The 17,807-nt window shown below is 56.1% G+C and overlaps 2 protein-coding genes across 2 annotated transcripts in view; one reads left to right on the plus strand and one right to left on the minus strand.

The window, feature by feature from the left end:
* Nucleotides 1–7,883, plus strand: part of ALAS1 (5'-aminolevulinate synthase 1) — a 13,312-nt gene extending 5,429 nt beyond the window's left edge. Inside the window, exons 4-9 of the mRNA XM_081805694.1 lie at nt 992–1,295; nt 2,063–2,242; nt 2,583–2,747; nt 4,798–5,066; nt 5,734–5,896; nt 7,575–7,883. Of these exons, the coding sequence (XP_081661820.1) occupies nt 992–1,295; nt 2,063–2,242; nt 2,583–2,747; nt 4,798–5,066; nt 5,734–5,896; nt 7,575–7,735 (1,242 nt within the window). The 3' untranslated portion in view covers nt 7,736–7,883. The remainder of the gene's footprint in view (nt 1–991; nt 1,296–2,062; nt 2,243–2,582; nt 2,748–4,797; nt 5,067–5,733; nt 5,897–7,574) is intronic.
* Nucleotides 7,884–12,467: 4,584 nt separating this feature from the next.
* The window catches only part of TLR9 (toll like receptor 9), a 9,362-nt gene continuing 4,022 nt past the window's right edge, over nt 12,468–17,807 (minus strand). The window contains exon 2 of the mRNA XM_006750987.3: nt 12,468–17,441. Coding sequence (XP_006751050.1) covers nt 14,328–17,441 — 3,114 coding nt within the window. The 3' untranslated portion in view covers nt 12,468–14,327. The remainder of the gene's footprint in view (nt 17,442–17,807) is intronic.

Consider the following 17,807-nt stretch of genomic DNA (forward strand, 5'->3'; position numbering starts at 1 on the left):
GTAAATAAAATCTATTTTTTTTTAAGATTTTATTTATTTATTTGACACAGAGAGAGAGACCTCAAGAGAGGGAACACAGCAGGGGGAATGGGAGCGGGAGAAGCAGGCTCCCCACGGAGCAGGGAGCCCGATGCGGGGCTTGATCCCAAGACCCCAGGATCATGACCTGAGCCGAAGGCAGACGCTTAACCAACTGAGCCACCCAGGCACCCAAAGATTTTATTTATTCATTTGATGGAGATAGATACAGCGATAGAGGGACCGCAAGCAGGGGGAGTGGGAGAGGGAGAAGCAGGCTTCCAGCCGAGCAGGGAGCCCGATGCGGGACTCGATCCCAGGACCCCAGGATCATGACCAAGCCGAAGGCAGACGCCTAACGACTGAGCCACCCAGGCACCCCAGTAAATAAAATCTTAAAAAGAAAATACCGACAGGTGACTTTTGGACTGGACTTGATGAGCAGATGTGGAGCCCCTTCGTGCGCGAGGGTTCAAGTGTATGGGCTCATTGACCACTCGTGCCCGTTCACCTCCCACCGCTCCCAGTGGTAGGCCACTTTGCACAGGCAGATGGAGAGATGCCAATGTAGCAGCACTGGAGGAAGGACATTAACAAGGGTGGTAGATCCCCTCATTCATGTGCTTCAGGAGGCTGGCCATGGCTAGAGACACTTGAGAGAATTGCTTGCCAAAACCTGTAGGGAGGCTTGCTAAAGAGAGTCCAGTCTGAGGTGTAGTAGTAGATCTCTCCTAACATTATGTGACTGGTAGAGACTGAGGTTGTGTTTGGAGAGAAGGATGTTTGTCAGAGAAAAGACGCCTTAGTAAGTTAACTCAGCTAATACTAAGTACCTAGTGACAAACACTTGTTTTTGATGATCCCTAGAGGTCTTCAGGATACCCTCACCCTAGTGTTGACACCTGCCACCTAGTCTAAAGATGAAGGCAGTTGAAACTTCTGGCCCCTGGTTTCACCGTGAGAGACTTGCTAGATGAACATAAGATTCAGTGTCCCAGCTCCTGGGGAGAGGAATGATTCACAGAGTATCTGGAACCATGAGATTTATTTTCTGTCTGCCTTCTTTTTTTTTTTTTTTTTTTTTAATAAAAGGGACACTTTGAAACAGCATGGTGCTGGAGCTGGTGGTACCAGAAATATTTCTGGAACTAGTAAATTCCATGTGGACCTGGAGCAGGAGCTGGCTGATTTACATGGGAAGGATGCAGCACTCTTGTTTTCCTCGTGCTTTGTGGCCAACGACTCAACCCTCTTCACTCTGGCTAGGATGATGCCGGGTAGGTTAAGGAAGCCTGTCCTGGTGCCTTAGAGTTTTTTGGGTTTCTTAGGAATAGCAGGGATAGTGACAATACAGAGGGCTTACCAGAAACAGTTATGAGCAATGAAAGTATCTGGGAGCATTTTTTCTTTCTTTTTTTGTTTTGTTTTGCTTTTAAAGATTTTATTTATTTTTTGACAGAGAGACGGCGAGAGAGGGAACACAAGCAGGGGCAGTGGGAGAGGGAGAAGCAGGCTTCCCGCCGAGCAGGGAGCCCGATGCGGGACTCGATCCCAGGACCCTGGGATCATAACCTGAGCCAAAGGCAGACGCCTAACGACTGAGCCACCCAGGCGCCCCGGGAGCATTTTTTTCTTGAATTGAAACATGAAGTGCTCACTGCACATGAGAAGATGCAGTAGCAAAAGATACTAATTAAGGGCTTGTCCTTAAACTAATTGCTTCAAACGTGCTTTGTATTCGAGGCAAATCCTTCGGAGAATTCTCTTAATCATTCGTAGTTATCTTTTGATGGAGCTTGGAATGAGGTGGCCGGATGCAAAAGCAGATTGGTTGTCTCCCATTGGGTTATTCTACACCTATGGGCCTTCTCAAAGGAGAAGCACTAGCTCGCGATTTTCCCAGGAAGAAACTGGCCAGGAGTGTCTTTCCTACTGGGCAAAGCAGCACTTTCAGGGCAAAGTCTGTTGTCCCTGTCTAGGAAATAATTTGTCTTTGGTGCAGATGGCAATAAGTAGTGTTTTGTTTTTGTTTTTATCATGTTAGGCTGTGAGATTTACTCCGATTCTGGGAACCATGCCTCCATGATCCAAGGGATTCGGAACAGCCGCGTGCCAAAGTACATCTTCCGCCACAATGACGTCAGCCACCTCAGAGAACTGCTGCAAAGATCTGACCCTTCGGTCCCCAAGATTGTCGCATTTGAAACCGTCCACTCAATGGATGGTAAGTCTAAGTAGAGGCCAGTCTGAAACCTTAGATGAAAAACTAGGCCTGGACTCTTTGAAAAGTGTGATGTTTATTTTGTTTCTGCAATTTCTTCTTACTCTGCTAGGATTTTGTATTTGGTGGACATTGTGGAGGTTTGGGTGAATGTAGATTTTCTATTCTGGCTCTTACTAGGCTCTGAGACCCCAAGATGACCTAGAAACTGGGGGAAGTTCATTATTTTTCCCAATATTAAAATAATACCTTTAGAACAGAAGTTATTTTGTTCTGACTCTTAACCAAAACAGAAATTTGTGAAGTAGCAAGCTCTTCAGAGGAGTCTGTGCTCTTTCTTCAGGAGCAGTGTGCCCACTGGAAGAGCTGTGTGATGTGGCGCATGAGTTTGGAGCAATCACCTTCGTGGATGAGGTCCACGCAGTGGGACTGTACGGGGCTCAAGGTGGAGGGATTGGTGATCGGGATGGAGTTATGCCTAAAATGGACATCATTTCTGGAACGCTTGGTACGTATACTCCTGCACATTCTGCAATCTGCACTAAAATTTTATTCTCCTAACAAGGCCAAGGACTAGCTGGGATCGGGTGAGGAGACAGGGTGGTGGCCTGTAAAGCCTGGGCCACTTTCTGGATGAGTTTGTATCTGCTCAGTGGTGGTACAGCTTAGCAGAATCCCTTCAATCAGAGAGGCATGGCTCCCAGAACCAAAGGAAATCTCACAGCCTCACCTGACAGAAATACTCTTTGTTGCCATTCGGGCTCATTGCAAGTGTAGTTGTGGTTCTAGCTGCACGCCATGGTGACAGCCTTTACTCTCTCTACTTCAGATTGTTCTGTTATATTAAAAAAAAAAAAAAAAAGATGGAGTGCTGTTCTCCTAGAGCATTCGTGAGGACCTGTGGGTTCAGGTGGCGTGAAGCACTGAGCTCTACTTTGTATTTGCTGCTCCTGGGTGAGAAGCATCGTGTCACAGAGCTGGGCGTTGTCGCCATGCTGCCTGCTGGCTGTGAATCCTGGCTGCCTGACTCCCGCCTCTGTGACCTTGGGCTGGTAGTTCATCTCTCTGCCCCTCCGCTTCCTCACCAATATAGGTTTCCCCACGACCCAGAAGCGGAGTGTTCCTTTGAAACCTCTCGTCAGCCAAAATGGCGTAAAGCAGAGACACAGGTGCTCACAGACCGAGGTCAAAGCTGTGGCGCCTGCTGCTGGGGTGCCGAGTGGTTCCCGGAGCCGGGGCTCAGTGGGGCCACTCTGGCTGCTTGGGGTGCACGCTGCCTCTCTCATGGCTCGCTGCCACACACCAAAGGCTATTTTCGCTTTTCACCTTTCATCGTAAAAGTGAAAGTCCTCTTCAGATTTCTTCCGGTTAGCGAAAACAAGTGTAATGTAGGTCTCTCGTAAAAGTGAGGGGGCATAACAACTTTCGGAAAGTAGGAACGCTTATGTGATGGAGATAACAGACCCTACCTCAGTTTTTGTGGAGAAGATAAATGAATTGTGTGCAGACAGTTACCGTAGACATTCTCTTTGCCTGTGAGGACTCCAGAGAGATGAAAACATGAATTAAACAAATGTGAGGATTTCAAAGTTAGTAAGGCAGTTGGAGACCCAGGTAGCACTTAGCTAAAATGCCAGTTCACAGCCTGCACTTGGTAAAGGAAGGGCAGGCCAAAAAGAGTGCCCTTCGGCACTGTCGGGGCTGAGGACCTTGGGGAGACCAGGAGAGCGCAGGGGTTGCAGGGCAGAGCCTTGTCAGGAGGAAAGCACTCGTTCACGTGTCTTCCTTCCAGCAACGCTTTTCTTTCAGCGGGAAAGGCGTAGTCGCACACTGGGGCGGGCTGCAGAGAGGGACTGGCCGCTGTAAGAGCTCATGCCAGCCCAGCCCCACATGGGGTTCAAGCAGGGGTGTTCGTTACAGAACACAGTGTTGACATCTAGAAGGACCCTTCTGCAGTCCTTAACCCTGAAACTTGAGCTACAGATTATACAAAGGGATTTAAGGAGAATTGAGAAAGGAGGTTGGCCCTAAATCAGCCCTAATAGGTTCTGAGTTTTCATGTTTCTCTGGGCAATGCTGCTCGTCAGAGTTCTGTGTTTACTTTGGAAGGAAATAATACTGGTCACGCCAAAACAGCTCATGTCTTAGCTGGGTTACCTTCTGGCCCCAGGGGGATGCTCGTGGTGAGAGGACGCACGCACCAGGCCCGCCGTGGGAGGTGGCACCTTACCTGCTGGCGGAGCAGCGAGTCCGGGTGGGAAAGGCAGGGGGGACGAGAGGCTGCCGCTCGCTGTTGGGGCACACGGGGACAGGTCCCTCAGCGTCAGGACTGGTGTGGAGACCTGTTCTTTGGTCCTCGTCAGACACCAGCTTGGTCCTGTGATTTAGGGGAGGACCCTAACCTCCACTTTCTCCCTTTCAGAAATGGGTGGACATCCCTTGACTTGAGTCTTAGGGCACATAGAGAGGATAAAGACAAAAGGGCTCCGAGGCTCTGTGGCACTCTGCTGGGCACATACAGGGGCCGTTACGGAATAAATGAAGCTTTCTCCTCGCAGGCAAAGCCTTTGGCTGTGTCGGAGGGTACATCGCCAGCACGAGTTCTCTGATCGACACTGTGCGGTCCTATGCGGCCGGCTTCATCTTCACCACCTCCCTGCCGCCCATGCTGCTGGCCGGAGCCCTGGAGTCTGTGCGGATTCTGAAGAGCGCCGAGGGGCGGGCGCTTCGCCGTCAGCACCAGCGCAACGTCAAGCTCATGAGGCAGATGCTCATGGACGCAGGCCTCCCGGTCGTCCACTGCCCCAGTCACATCATCCCTGTCCGGGTAATGACCTGTCCGGGACTGGACTTGCTGGGGGCTGTGCCTCCGCACGTGACCTGGGATGTTCTGGTTCACGCCTTCCTGAAGTTGGGCTGGGACAGGGTGACTGCTGGGGCAGGGGGCTGTAGTCAGTGGCTCTCTGCACTGTCCCTGCCTTGGGCTGACTTCACAGTGAGAATGAAGCCTTTGAACCCAGCAGGCTAGAGCAGAGGTTCCTTCTCCAGAGCACTAGCCTTAAAAGAGCTTATGTGTAAAAAGTTCCGGAAGCCTCCACATGGCTAGCTTTGAAGTCTAGCTTTTTATTCAGTTAATATCGAAATAGGTCTTGCCCTTTCCACTATAAATGGCAGCCCTGTTGGTGTCACAGTTGAATTAGTAGAATTAATATAGCTAGTATAATCAAAGCTGCTTCATTCCCACGGTTACACACATCCCTGGGTAGGAGGATCAGCTGGCGGCACCTGGAGTTGAAGCCTGGGAGGGAGATCAGTGTGTGACCTTCTAATGTGCTTTCAGTTCTCTGGTCCGTACTAAGCACTCCTGGGCCCTTTAAGTGGCAGCTTGCGTGGCTGCTCGAGCCTGAGCCTCCCTCCTGAGTGCCGTGTTCATTAGAATCACTGCTAAGGGGTGGTCTGTCCTGCGGTGACCTTACCTTCTGTTACAAACTCAGGTTGCAGATGCTGCTAAAAACACCGAAGTCTGTGATGAACTAATGAGCAGGCATAACATCTACGTCCAAGCCATCAACTACCCCACGGTGCCCCGGGGGGAGGAGCTTCTGCGGATCGCCCCCACCCCTCACCACACACCACAGATGATGAACTATTTCCTTGGTGAGTACTGCAGAGCTGCGGTACCTCGCTAGAAATTTGCACCACGCTGTCCTTGCAGTGTGTGTGATTGGAGCCTTTCGAAGGCATTCAGATCCGTTTCTTCTCTCCAAGAAATTAAGAATGCTCTCAGATGCTTTAAAACTGTAAAAGACATTTAGTTGTTGGATTCGCTTTAGGGGGTGCAGACACGACTTAGAAGCTCTGAGGGCTCGTCCCTGCTCATCCATCCACTGTTTCCAGTGCCCCCTTGTCGGGATGACTCAAAGATGCACAGGAATGGCTAGTGCAGGGGAGGAGAGAGAGGCCTCTGAAGGCCTGAGTCAGCCCTGGTCCTCTGGAGGTCAGCTCTGTGCTTCTCTCCGTTTCTCTGGTGTATGGTCCCTGAGGCAACCCCCCACCTAACCTCTTCTCATAAGAGTAATTGTTCAGTGTTTTATAAGGCTTGCAGCTCTGTTCAACCGTCCCAGCACCCTCTGTGTCCAACCTAAAGGCAAAGATGGAGGGATTGCTTTCAGCCACAGGTCGCCTTTGCCTCCTGAGGCCCCCAAGATGGTCTTGCTGCCTTGCGGGCTTTGGGGCCGTTCTGCCAGGAATGTTCAGTTTCAGTGTAGTGGAACGATGTTGGAGCAACTTCTTCCCTGAAGCTGTGTGAAACAAAGCCAGACTTGGGTTTTGTTGCTCGATTTTTGCTTATTTTTATAATAGCTTTATTGACCTATAATTCACATATCACAAATTTCACCCTTTTGGTTTTTCTAGAGTCATTTAGAGAGCAAGAGAGAGTATGTGAGTGCGGAGAGGGGAAGGGGCACGGGCAGAGGGGGAGAGAGGGAGAGAATCCCAAGCAGACTCCCCACTGAGCACAGAGCCCGATGACATGGGGCTCGATCTCATGACTCTAAGATCACAACCTGAGCCAAAATCAAGAAGAGTCAGCCGCTTACCCAGCTGAGCCACCCAGGCACCCCTAATTTCACCTTTTTTTTTTTTTTAAAGATTTTATTTATTTATTTGACAGCGATACAGCGAGAGAGAGAGAGCACAAGCAGGGGGAGTGGGAGAGGGAGAAGCAGGCTCCCCGCCGGCGGGGAGTGGCCTGCCTGCCGCTCCCCCTGCTTGTGCTCTCTCACGCGCCCTCTCTGTCACGTGCGTGCATGCAAATTAATAAATAAAATCTTTAAAAATTATACATAAAGTATACAGTTCCATGGGTTCTAAGTATGTCGTGATGTTGGGCAACCGTCACCACTGTCTGATTCCAGAACGTTTTCATCAGCCCAGAGAGAAACCGCATACTCACGAGCAGCCACTGCGTGTTTCCCCAGCCCCAGCCCCTATCAGCTGCTGACCCCCTTCCTGCCTGTGCCCAGGCTTTACTTTCCATGTAACACTGCATGGGTCCTGTGTGCCTGGCTTCTTGGACAGCACAGTGTTTTCAGGGCCCATCCGCGTTGTAGCACGAATCCTCCCTTTCTTTCTAGTACCAACTAATCTTCTTTGGTGTGGATATACCACACGGTGTTTGTCCATCAGTCTGTGGACATTTAGGTTGTTTCTGCTTTTTGACTGTTAGGAAGATAATAGTGCTGCCAATGTTTGTGTTCGACTTTTTGTGTGGGCCGATGTTTGCATTTCTCTTGGATACATACTCCCTTCAATTTTTAAAAACTCCTCACAGAGAATCTGCTGGCCACATGGAAGCGAGTGGGGCTGGAACTCAAGCCACATTCTTCAGCCGAGTGCAACTTCTGCAGGAGGCCACTGCATTTCGAAGTGATGAGTGAAAGAGAGAAATCCTACTTCTCCGGCATGAGCAAGTTGGTATCTGCCCAGGCCTGAGTGTGTCATGACCTCAGTTACTCACTTAACCCCAGACCATGTCGTATCCAGATAGTCTCCAGAGCTGTCTTTATATGTGAATTAAATTATATTAAATTTTAATCTATAGTAAAAGCACAGTCCTGGAAATAAATTCTTGTGTAAGTGATGGGTCCTCCTGTTATTGGCCACTGAATCAGAGAAATCATTTTTTCCCTCCCTTTCAATGCGGTCTTTGTGGTGGCGCTCTGTGAAGTGATGAGGAACATACACTGGGCCCTCTGCCCCTGCTGCAGTGGCCGGGCTTCCTCCTCAGCTTGAACCCAGCTACCTCTCGGCTGCCCGCCATGCCAGCCACCTGGCGGCGGCCCCGTCACTCCGCCTCTGATCGCTGTCGCCCTCCCTGCTGTCCCTCCCCTGCCACCGCCTTGGCCTCAGGCTTCCCTCTGCAGGTAGGACAGCAGGAGGGAACGCTTGTCTGTCGCCACCGAGTCCTCCAGCCCATCTGCCCCTGCCACCTGTGATGGTGTCCCTTACAGGGACGGTGCAGGTGTTCGTGCTCCTCTCCGACTCCTTCCGCGTGTATTCTGCGTCCCCTGGTTCCTAGGGCCTTCCTACAACCCTCTCTAACCCTAACCCTAACCCTGCAGCAGGCTTTGTTGTCCACCTTAAAAAGAAACAAGCGCTCCCTCTGCCTAGACCCCCTGCTGGCTGCTACCGCACCCCTCTCTTCTGCCTGTTTTCTGCTTTGCTGCCCTGCTCGCTCCCTCATCCTGTTCCCTGTGGAAGCTGCCCTTTTCTTACCACGTCTTGCCTCTACTGTGCCAAATCCAGTGGTTCTGTTTTCCTCTCACTGACCCCCCAGGGGTCTTTGAGGTGGCTGGCTGTCCTTGGCCTTCACAGCTTCCGTGTCACTAACCTCTCCTGAACACGGCCCTCCTACTTCATGAGCTGGTCCTCCTTTGAAGGCCGAGCTCCCCCAGTTTCACAGTACCTGCCCTCAGCGCTCCCCCTCACGCCATGCGACCTCCCCCAGCCCTGGGTTCCCGGTGCCAGCTATTGGCCGCTGACGGCTGGCAGACAGGCCTCTCGAGCCACACAGGCCCCGGGGCAGCCGGTCTGCCCGCCTCCCCGGCCTCTACCAGCTTGTGCTGGCCGCTTACGGACAAGTCTGCTCTCTCGCGTCACTTGAGACTCACTTGAGTCCTCTTAGGTTCTACCTGTAAGCTCCATCTCGGGCCAGGCCAATTCTTGTCAGCCCTGCTGCTGTGACCCCGGGGGTGCCACCTTCATCCTGGCATCTGCCCCAGCCTCGACCCCACATGGCAGCCCAAGAGAGCTTTTAAAATTATAAAGCAGATTATGTTCCTCCCCTGCAGAAAACTTTCCTGGGCCTTCCAGGGGCACTCAGGTTAAGTTCTAGCTTCCTCACACAGGCTGACTGCGTTCTCTGAGGTGGGGAGCCCATCCCACCTCCCATCTGCTCCCTCTGCTTCATGTGTTGGCGCACACTCCTGGGCTTCAGCTCCCCCAGGTGCTCCCCGGCTTCCAGGCCTTGGTGTTAGCCATTGTTTCTTCCCTGGAGTTTGCTACTCTGGATCCTGGCACGGCTGCCTGTCTTTACACAGGGCAAGGGTCCTGAGGAGACCTTCCCTGAGCCCCCAGGATGAGGCAGCCCAGCCCCTCTGTTCTTCCCATCACTTGACCTCCTCCTGTGCTGCCCTTCAGAGCACTGGTCACCACCCGCAATGACTTTGCCCCTGTTGGTCATCTGCCCCGACTTACCCCTTCTGTATCCCTGGCGGCCAGCACAGCACCTGACACACAGCATGCACTGAGCAAATGTGTGTTGAATGAAGGAGAGGGGGCTTCCTTCACTCGGCTGCCCTAACAAACCACTGCAGACACCAGACAACAGGAGACCTCCATCTCTCACAGTTACGGAGGCCGGGAAGGTCAACACCAGGGTGCTAGCAGGTTCAGTTCCTGGTGAGAGCCCTCTTCCTGGCTTGCGGACCATTCTCTCCTCGCTATAAATTCACATGACCTTTCCTGAGAATATGGGTGGAGAGAGATCACCGCCTTTTTCTTTCTCCTAAGGCCACTAATCCCATCACAAGGGCCATACCTCCAAACGTCACCACATTGGGGTTAGGGCTTTAATACATGAATTGGGGACGTACGCATTCAGCCCATAACAGGGACCAAGGGAGACATCCAAGTCCACTTCACCGGAAAGCAGAAGTGAGCTGAGGAAACAACAAGCAGCTGGAGGACAGAGAATGCGTGGCCTTGCCCCCCTGCTCTTATCTCTAGAGGGGCGGCTGTGCTCTCTCCTCCCTGGACACCGTTGTCCTGGCACGCCTTCCTGGAGCGCCCCCTTCTCCGGACTGGGTCTGGAGAGAGCGGCCGAGTCCTGGTCCCATCAAAGCCACCCATGTAGGCAGGCCCCTGGGCATGATACAAGTCCTGTCACCTTGCAACCGCACACGGTTCCTTTCTGCTCTGGAAACACGCCTCACTTGCTTTCCCAGCCCCGGTCCCTCCAGAGCGCTGGCCGGGCTTTCCCATTGTCCCCCACACTCCTACACCGGGCAGGAACTCCCTCCGCCCCCTTCCTCCCAGGGTGACTTGTTCCCTCTAGTGCAGGTCCTGTTTCTCTCTGAACACTTAGCAAGACCCACCCCCCCTCCTTCTCAAAAGACCCAGAATCTGCTGGGTCAAGGGGGTTGGTCACGCTCCTTTTCTCACTGCTACTCATGGTTATGAGAAGACAGGATGATGGACCCGTCTGCAGGAAATGGACAGGATTTGTGAACTGCTTCACAATAAGGAGCTGGGCTTCTAATTGATGTGGTTTTAGAATATAGGTGAGGTTCGGTGGGGTGAAGTCCAGAGCCAATGACCAAGAAAGTATTCTTGAGACATCTTTGGTGCAAAAAGGTGGTTTTATTTTTTTTTTTTTTAAGATTTTATTTATTCATTTGAGACACAGAGATACACACAGAGAGAGAGCATGAGCAGGGAGAGAGGCAGAGGGAGAGGGAGAAGCAGGCTCCCCGCCGAGCCAGGAGCCCGATGTGGGGCTCGATCCCAGGACCCTGGGATCACGACCCGAGCCGAAGGCAGACGCTTAACCATCTGAGCCACCCAGGCGCCCCAAACAGGTGGTTTTATTAAAGCATGGGGACAGAACCGTGGGTGGAAACAGCTGTTCCCCCAGGGGTCTTGAGAAGTGGCTGATTATATCCTCAGCAGTTGGGGGAAGTAAGGAAAAGGGAGGTTTCTTTTTTTTTTTTAAGATTTTATTTATTCATTTGACAGAGAGACACAGTGAGAGAGGGAACACAAGCAGGGGGAGCGGGAGAGGGAGAAGCGGGCTTTCCCGCTGAGCAGGGAGCCCGATGCGGGGCTCGATCCCAGGACCCCTTGAGCCCAAGGCAGACGCCCAATGACTGAGCCACCCAGGTGCCCCGGAAAAGGGAGGTTTCAAAAGGATTTTCATATGTTAAAGAAGACCCTCGGGATACTAGAGGCCTGGCTATCATCAAGCTAAGCTTGTTTTTCCCTCTGGCAAGGCATTAAGATAGTTGGGAGATTCCTGGAAGAGTGTCACACCTGTCCTGCCCGGGAGTGGGGGGTGCAGGGAGGTTGCAGGGTGTCAGCTTGTGCTTTGTCTTCAGCTAGCCTTCTGCTCCCTCATCATAATAAGGACTTCAGTATGGAAATGTATGATGTCATCGAAGTTTTCCAAGAATATATAGATGCCCGGGGCATGAAAGTATCCTTGAGGGAAAAGAGAGAGTTGTCGTTTCTAATCTTAGCAGGGAGAATTTTCTTACATTTACGTTTTCCTCCTATCAGGTTTTCCTAAGTCTTGTCCCCAGACGTCTGTCTAGTACTCACTGCCCCCACGACGGCAAAAAGCACAGGAGGCAACCCCAGGGGCCCGCTCGGAGCTTCATGTGCCTCTAATTCAACCACATCTGCCTCTGAACCCCATTCAGTGCTCTGGGTGAAGGATCAGTCTCTGGGTTACAGAGATAAAATACTGAAGCCGCATCAGCTAGCTGTCCTCCGCAGAAGCCCCTTACCTAATAATGATGGCTGAGGGCTGCTAGTTTCTCAGACCTTCACATGCATTAGCACCAAGCCTTCTTAATAGCCGGCAGAGTAACCCTGGCCACCCCCATTTACAGATGAGCAAACTGAGGCTCCAAACAGGAGGTCGCCTGCCCGAGATAATCCAAATGGCAGAGCCAATAGTTAGCCCAGGTAGCCCGACCTGAGTCCCACTCTTCTCCAGCCTTGCAGGGCGAGGTCGTCGCTAGTCTCATGGTCAAGGATGTCCAGCAGCGTGGAGGAGAGGGCCTGGAGTCAACCATGAGCACCCTTCCTGAGCACAGTGCAGCGGCAGCCGCCTCTCCCCCAGCCCCACCTGAGCCTAACACCCAGGATAACGGAGCTCTGCCCCTTCTGATCCTGTAGACAGCAGATCTTTTTTTCTGCAGGTTGAACCAAGGGCCATGAACCCTCAGACTCACTTAAGCCAAGCCAACCGTCCTACCATAACCTCGTGCTCAATTTCGGAAAATGCTCTTCTGAATCTGAAGCCCCAAAAGAACCAGGACTGTGAGCATGAGTGGGTGGGTGGGTACATGAGGATTCTATCTGAAAACTGCCTGAGGGCCGACTCAGCTGTCCTGAGAGACAGGCAGATGGTGCTCCCCACATGCAAACTGTGGGGCCCTGGATAAGGCCCTGCTTCCTGCTCCTAGACGCGGCCAGATCAGCCCACGAGCCGTGCGGCAGGGGCTTCCCCCCGACTCCAGCCTGGCCAAAAGACAGTTCTTGTTTTCTTTTCTCCCAAGCACAGGCCAAGGAAGTATGCGGGGCCATGCCGTGCCTCGGTCCGCTCCTCCAGAAGCTAACAGGCCTTCTCAAGACAGGACAGAGCCCATGTGGGACTTCCAACTGGTGGATCAGACCTTTCTGTCTTTCTTCCCTTTTTTTTTAAAGATTCTATTTATTTATTTGTCAGAGAGAGAGAGAGAGAGAGTACAAGTAGGGGGAGTGGCAGAGGGAGAAGCAGACTTCCGCTGAGCAAGGAGCCTGACGCGGGACTTGATCCCAGGGCCCTGAGATCATGACCTGAGCCGAAGGCAGACGCTTAACCGACTGAGCCACCCAGGCGCCCCTCTTTCTGTCAGGCAAGCAGATAACAGGGGCCACCAGCCTACCACAGGAGCCCCTGTGCCCAAGTCAGAAAGAGGAAGTTGGCCTACATTTCTCTCCCAGCTATGCTCCCCCTCAAACCCCAGGGCTGCCCACAGTCAGGCTGTGTAAGGTTATAGCCAAGTCTTCGGCCAGCACCCACCTTCCACCGCAGAGACCTGGAGTGGCTGCGCCGGCCCCCAACTGTCCTGAGCCAGCCAAGCTGGTTCCACTCTCCCGCCACCCCAGGCCCCAGCGTCAGCTGTCCGGCTGCACACGTCTCTTCTGCTCCTCAGAGGGCAAGTTCAGTTGTGGGGACAGTGAGGCAGTAGTCCAGGACAAAGCAACCTCCAAGGCTCCAGGCCTGACGTGACCCACAACTCCCCACACACTCGGCTGTCTCCAAACACCGGTCATTGGTGTTCCAAGCAGTGTCTGGAACCCTACACTGGATATGAGAACCAGAAATGTACACACGTACTCCACCCTCATCAGATGTGGCTGTCTCCCACCTAAGGGCAATCTGCGGTGAAACGCAGGGGCCGGGAAAGCAGGCCCCACCTTTCTAGCCAGGTGGGGGCTCACCCAGGTGTCCCTTTGATGTCAGAACAGAGACACCCAGTATCCATTCTAGGTGAAAACAGAAACGGACGGATTGTGAGCCCACTCTAGCATCTTCTGTGGCTCCCAGCTCCCTGCGGCGGGGAGCTACTCAGAGGCTTCTCCCCAGCCCCGGGCCAGTGTCCAGGGCACAGCACAGGCATGACCACCAGAGGGCGCCAACGCCCCCCTGAACTCAGCACAAAGCTTCCCCCCCCCCCCGCCGGAATGAACACTCCGCAGGGCCGCTGCCTCTCAGGATTTTGCTGGGGGCCAGAAATGAAGCAGGCCTGCCAGTTCTCTGCCCTCAAGGCATTTTCAGGCGTGCGGGTGTGGGAGGCAGATCCCGAGGCCAGTATACGACCCAGCCTGCACTGGGCTGCCTGGAGCGGCCTGGGATGGGGAGGGGAGGCCGTGTGAGGAGGGGCCTGGATGGGACCGGAGACCCAGCCTGCTCTCTGCGACGGACCGAGACCACATTCAGGGACCTTCCCCAGACTCCCCTGAGAAGATGCTCGTCAACACAACAGCCCTCAGCAGCTTCCCTGCCCTGCAGACCTGCGGTGTCTGGGCCCCCCGTTTTCCTGCTCGGCAATTTCTGCCGAATCACCTCTCGTCCCTCCTCACTGCAGGCAGGGAAGGCCGGCGCAGCCCCCCTTCTGGCCTCCCGCCCACGCCTCCGGTGAGCTCAGGCTTAGCCGCTGGGCCTCCGAGGGGCGCTTGCTTAGTGAGCGCCTGCTGCGTGCCGGCTGGGAGCAGGGGAGGCCGCGCGGCGGCGTGGCGGGGCGGCAGGCCCGGGCTATTCGGCCGTCGTGGGGCCGCGGCAGAAGTTCTGGTTGTAGAAGTGGCGGTTGTCCCTGGTCAGGGCGGTGCCCAGCTGGGCCCAGAAGGCGCGCTGGCCGCGGGGCTGCCGGGGCCACAGGAGGACGCTCTGGCGGCACAGGCGCTGACGCAGGCGCACGTAGCGGGAGCGGTGCGCATCCGGGCGCAGGATCACCAGCACCACCACGTCCTTGCGGTCCTCCAGGAGGCGCTGCTGGGCCAGCAGGAAGCTGGCGCGCAGGAGGCCGCCCAGGCGGTCCGTGTGGGCCAGCACGAACAGCGTCTTGCGGCTGCTGTAGACCGAGGCCCACAGGTTCTCGAAGAGCGTTCTGCCGGGCAGCCAGTCGCGTTCCTCCAGGCACAGGCGCAGCGCCCGGCGCCCGCGGCGCTCCTCCAGCTGCACCCGCAGCTCGTTGTACACCCAGTCGGCCACCGAGCTCTGCGCCTTGTCGAAGACCACGAAGGCGTCGTAGGGCAGGGCGGCGGCGTCCCGGCGTCGGCCGCGCCGCGGCAGCCAGGCCAGGCACAGGTGGAAGCAGTACCAGAGGTCCCAGCCACACAGGCGGTGCAGCGTGGGCACGGCCAGGCTCAGGGCCACGGCCAGCAGCGAGAGGCCGAAGCAGTCCCAGGAGAGGGCCTCGTCCAGGCAGAGGCGCAGGTCCTGCTCGAAGATGCTGCGGCCCTGGAGCTGGCCGGGGCTGCCACAGCGGACGTGGCTGGGCAGCCCGGGCACCGCGGCCTGCACCTCCAGCAAGAAGTCCACGAAGGCCGCCCCACAGGCGCAGTGCAGCGGGTTGGCGGTCACGTCGAGGACTTTCAGGGCGCCTGCCACGGGGCCAAACCAGGAGGGCTCCACCGTCTTGAGGGCGTTGGCGCTGAGGTTGAGCTCTCGCAGCCTCGTGGCCAGGGCGAAAAAGCCGGGGACCACGAAGCCGATGCTGTTGCTGCTGAGGTCCAGCCTCTGGAGCCGGGTGCCGTTCGGCAAGCTGCCGTTGCTCAGGGCCTTCAGCTGATTCCCCGCCAGGTCCAGGGCCTCCAGCATGGGGAGGAGGGTCAGGCTGGTCCAGTTGAAGAAGGCCAGGTAGTTGTCACGGAGACGCAGCAGCCGCAGGCCCTTGGGGAGCTTGTCCAGGTTGCGGGGCAGGAGGGTGTGCAGGCGATTCTGGGACAGGTCCAGCCGGACCAGGCTCCTCAGGCCTTGGAAGAAGCGCAGGTAGAGGTCCCCCTCGGCCCACATCTGGCTCAGGGCGTTGCCGCTGAAGTCCAGGGCCCAGAGCGAGGCGCTGCGGAGCTGCTGGGACACGCGGCTGTGGATGGCGTTGTGCGCCAGGCTGAGGAAGCGCAGGGCCGGCAGCTGCGCCACAAAGCTGAGGTTGTGGCCCACGCCGCGCATGCCGAAGGGCTGGCTGTTGTAGCTGAGGTCCAGGGCCTCCAGCCGCGGCAGCTCGGTGAAGGAGCGCCCGTGGTACAGGTCCAGCTTGTTGTGGGACAGGTCCAGCACGCGCAGGCTGCTCAGCGGCGCGAACTGTGAGCCGTTGACCGCCTGAGAGATGCTGTTGTGGCTCAGGCACAGGCACTGTAGGTGCGAGAGCCGGGCGAACATCTCCGGCTGGATCGTCACTACGTTGTTCCGCGACAGGTCCAAGGTGAAGTTGAGGGCCCCACAGCTTGGCATGAAGTCCTCAGAGCTCGGGGTGCCTGGTGGGCCCGCAGCCAGGTCCCTGGACGGCCGCCAGACTTCCTCCGCCCCGCCCGCCTCCCCCGTGGCCCCCGTGGCCCCCGTGGCCCCCGCCGCCCGCTCCGCAGCTCCGCTAATGCGGTTGTCCGACAGGTCCACGTAGCGCAGGCCCGGGAAGGCCCCGAAGATGCCGAGCTGGGCCTGGTTGATGAAGTTCAGCTGCAGATGCAGACGCTGGAGCATGGGCAGGTGGGCCAGCGGCCGGAGCGTGGTCTCGCTGAGCGAGCGGAAGAAGATGCCATGCATGTCCAGCTCCCGCAGGGACAGCAGGCTCCCGAAGGAGGGCGCCAGACGCAGGTGGGCGAAGGACACCTTCTTGTGGTAATTGAAGGACAGGTTGAGTCTGCGCAGCCGGGCCAGGCCGTGGAAGGCTGTGGTTTTGGTGATGCAGCCGTACAGGAAGTTCTCGCTCAGGTCCAGCACCAGGAGGTTGCCCAGGCCATGGAACCACCTGGGGTCCAGGCTGTGGAGAGAGCTGTCCTTCAACACCAGGCCTTCGAGGCGGCTCAGGTGGCTGAAGGTGTCAGGGTGCAGCTTGGGGAAGCCGTGGGGGCACTCCCTGCAGGGGTTGCGGGCGTGGTCACAGCGGCGACAGTTCCCGCCCACATCAAGCACGCGCAGGGCGGTCAGATTGGCCAGGTCATCGGGGGCCAGGGTGATGATGTGGTTGTAGGACAAGAGCAGGTACTCCAGGCTGGGGGGCAGGCGGCGGGGCACCACGGTCAGGTTGTTGTACTTGAGCGACAGGTGTGTGAGATTGCCCAGGCCCAGGAGGGCGCCCGGGGCCACCTGCAGGGCCCGTTGGCAGGGGTTCTTGTAGTAGCAGTTGCCATCCAGGAAGAGGAAGCGCAGGGCGTGCAGGCCTGCGAGGTGGGCAGGGTCCAGCACCAGGATGTTGGTGCGGCTCAGGGACAGGGACACGAGGGAACTGGGCAGGGCGGGCACGGTGGTGATGCTGTTGTAGCTCAGGTTCAGGTCCTCCAGGGTGGGCACGGCCAGGAAGGTATTGGGCTCGATGGTCATGTGGCAGGGGAAGTGCATGGGGCTGAGGCCGGCGGGGGGGCAGTTCCACTTGAGGTTGAGACGCCGCAGGCTGGACAGGTGGACAAAGTCAGAGTTGCGGAGGTGGTGGATGCGGTTGGAGTAGAGGGAGAGGCTGGTGATGTTCCCGCGGGGCGCTGCCGCCGAGAAGCGGGGCACAGACTTGAGGAACAGCCAGTTGCAGTCCACCAGGCCGTTGGGCTGGAGCTCACAGGGCAGGAAGGGAGGCAGGGCGCCCGGGGCCAGGACCACGGCCAGCACGGCGGCCTGCACCAGGAGAGACAGGGGGTGCAGGGCACCACAGCAGGGGCCCTGCGGGCCTGTGAGAGAACAGCCCCAGCCCCGCCCCCACCTGCCCCCACTTCCTGGGGGCTCCCAGCAGGGCTCCCACACCCCTCTCTCCAAGCCCTCCCCGGGGAGGCTCCTGCCTCTGCTCAGCGCCCACCCCCGTCTAAGGCTCACGGAGAACGTAGACTCGGGTCTCAGACCCAGCCTTCAAGTCAGAGCTGCGCCTGAGACCTAGAATCCAGACTCACGATCTAGAACTTTCACTCAAAACCAAACCCCAGGGCGCCTGGGTGGCTCGGTTGGTTAAGCGACTGCCTTCGGCTCAGGTCATGATCCTGGAGTCCCAGGATCGAGTCCCGCATCGGGCTCCCTGCTCGGCAGGGAGTCTGC

The sequence above is a fragment of the Leptonychotes weddellii genome, chromosome 1 (genome assembly GCF_054177405.1).
Source record: "Leptonychotes weddellii isolate Sample4059 chromosome 1, ASM5417740v2, whole genome shotgun sequence".
In the NCBI taxonomy this organism is placed as follows: Eukaryota; Metazoa; Chordata; class Mammalia; order Carnivora; family Phocidae; genus Leptonychotes; species Leptonychotes weddellii.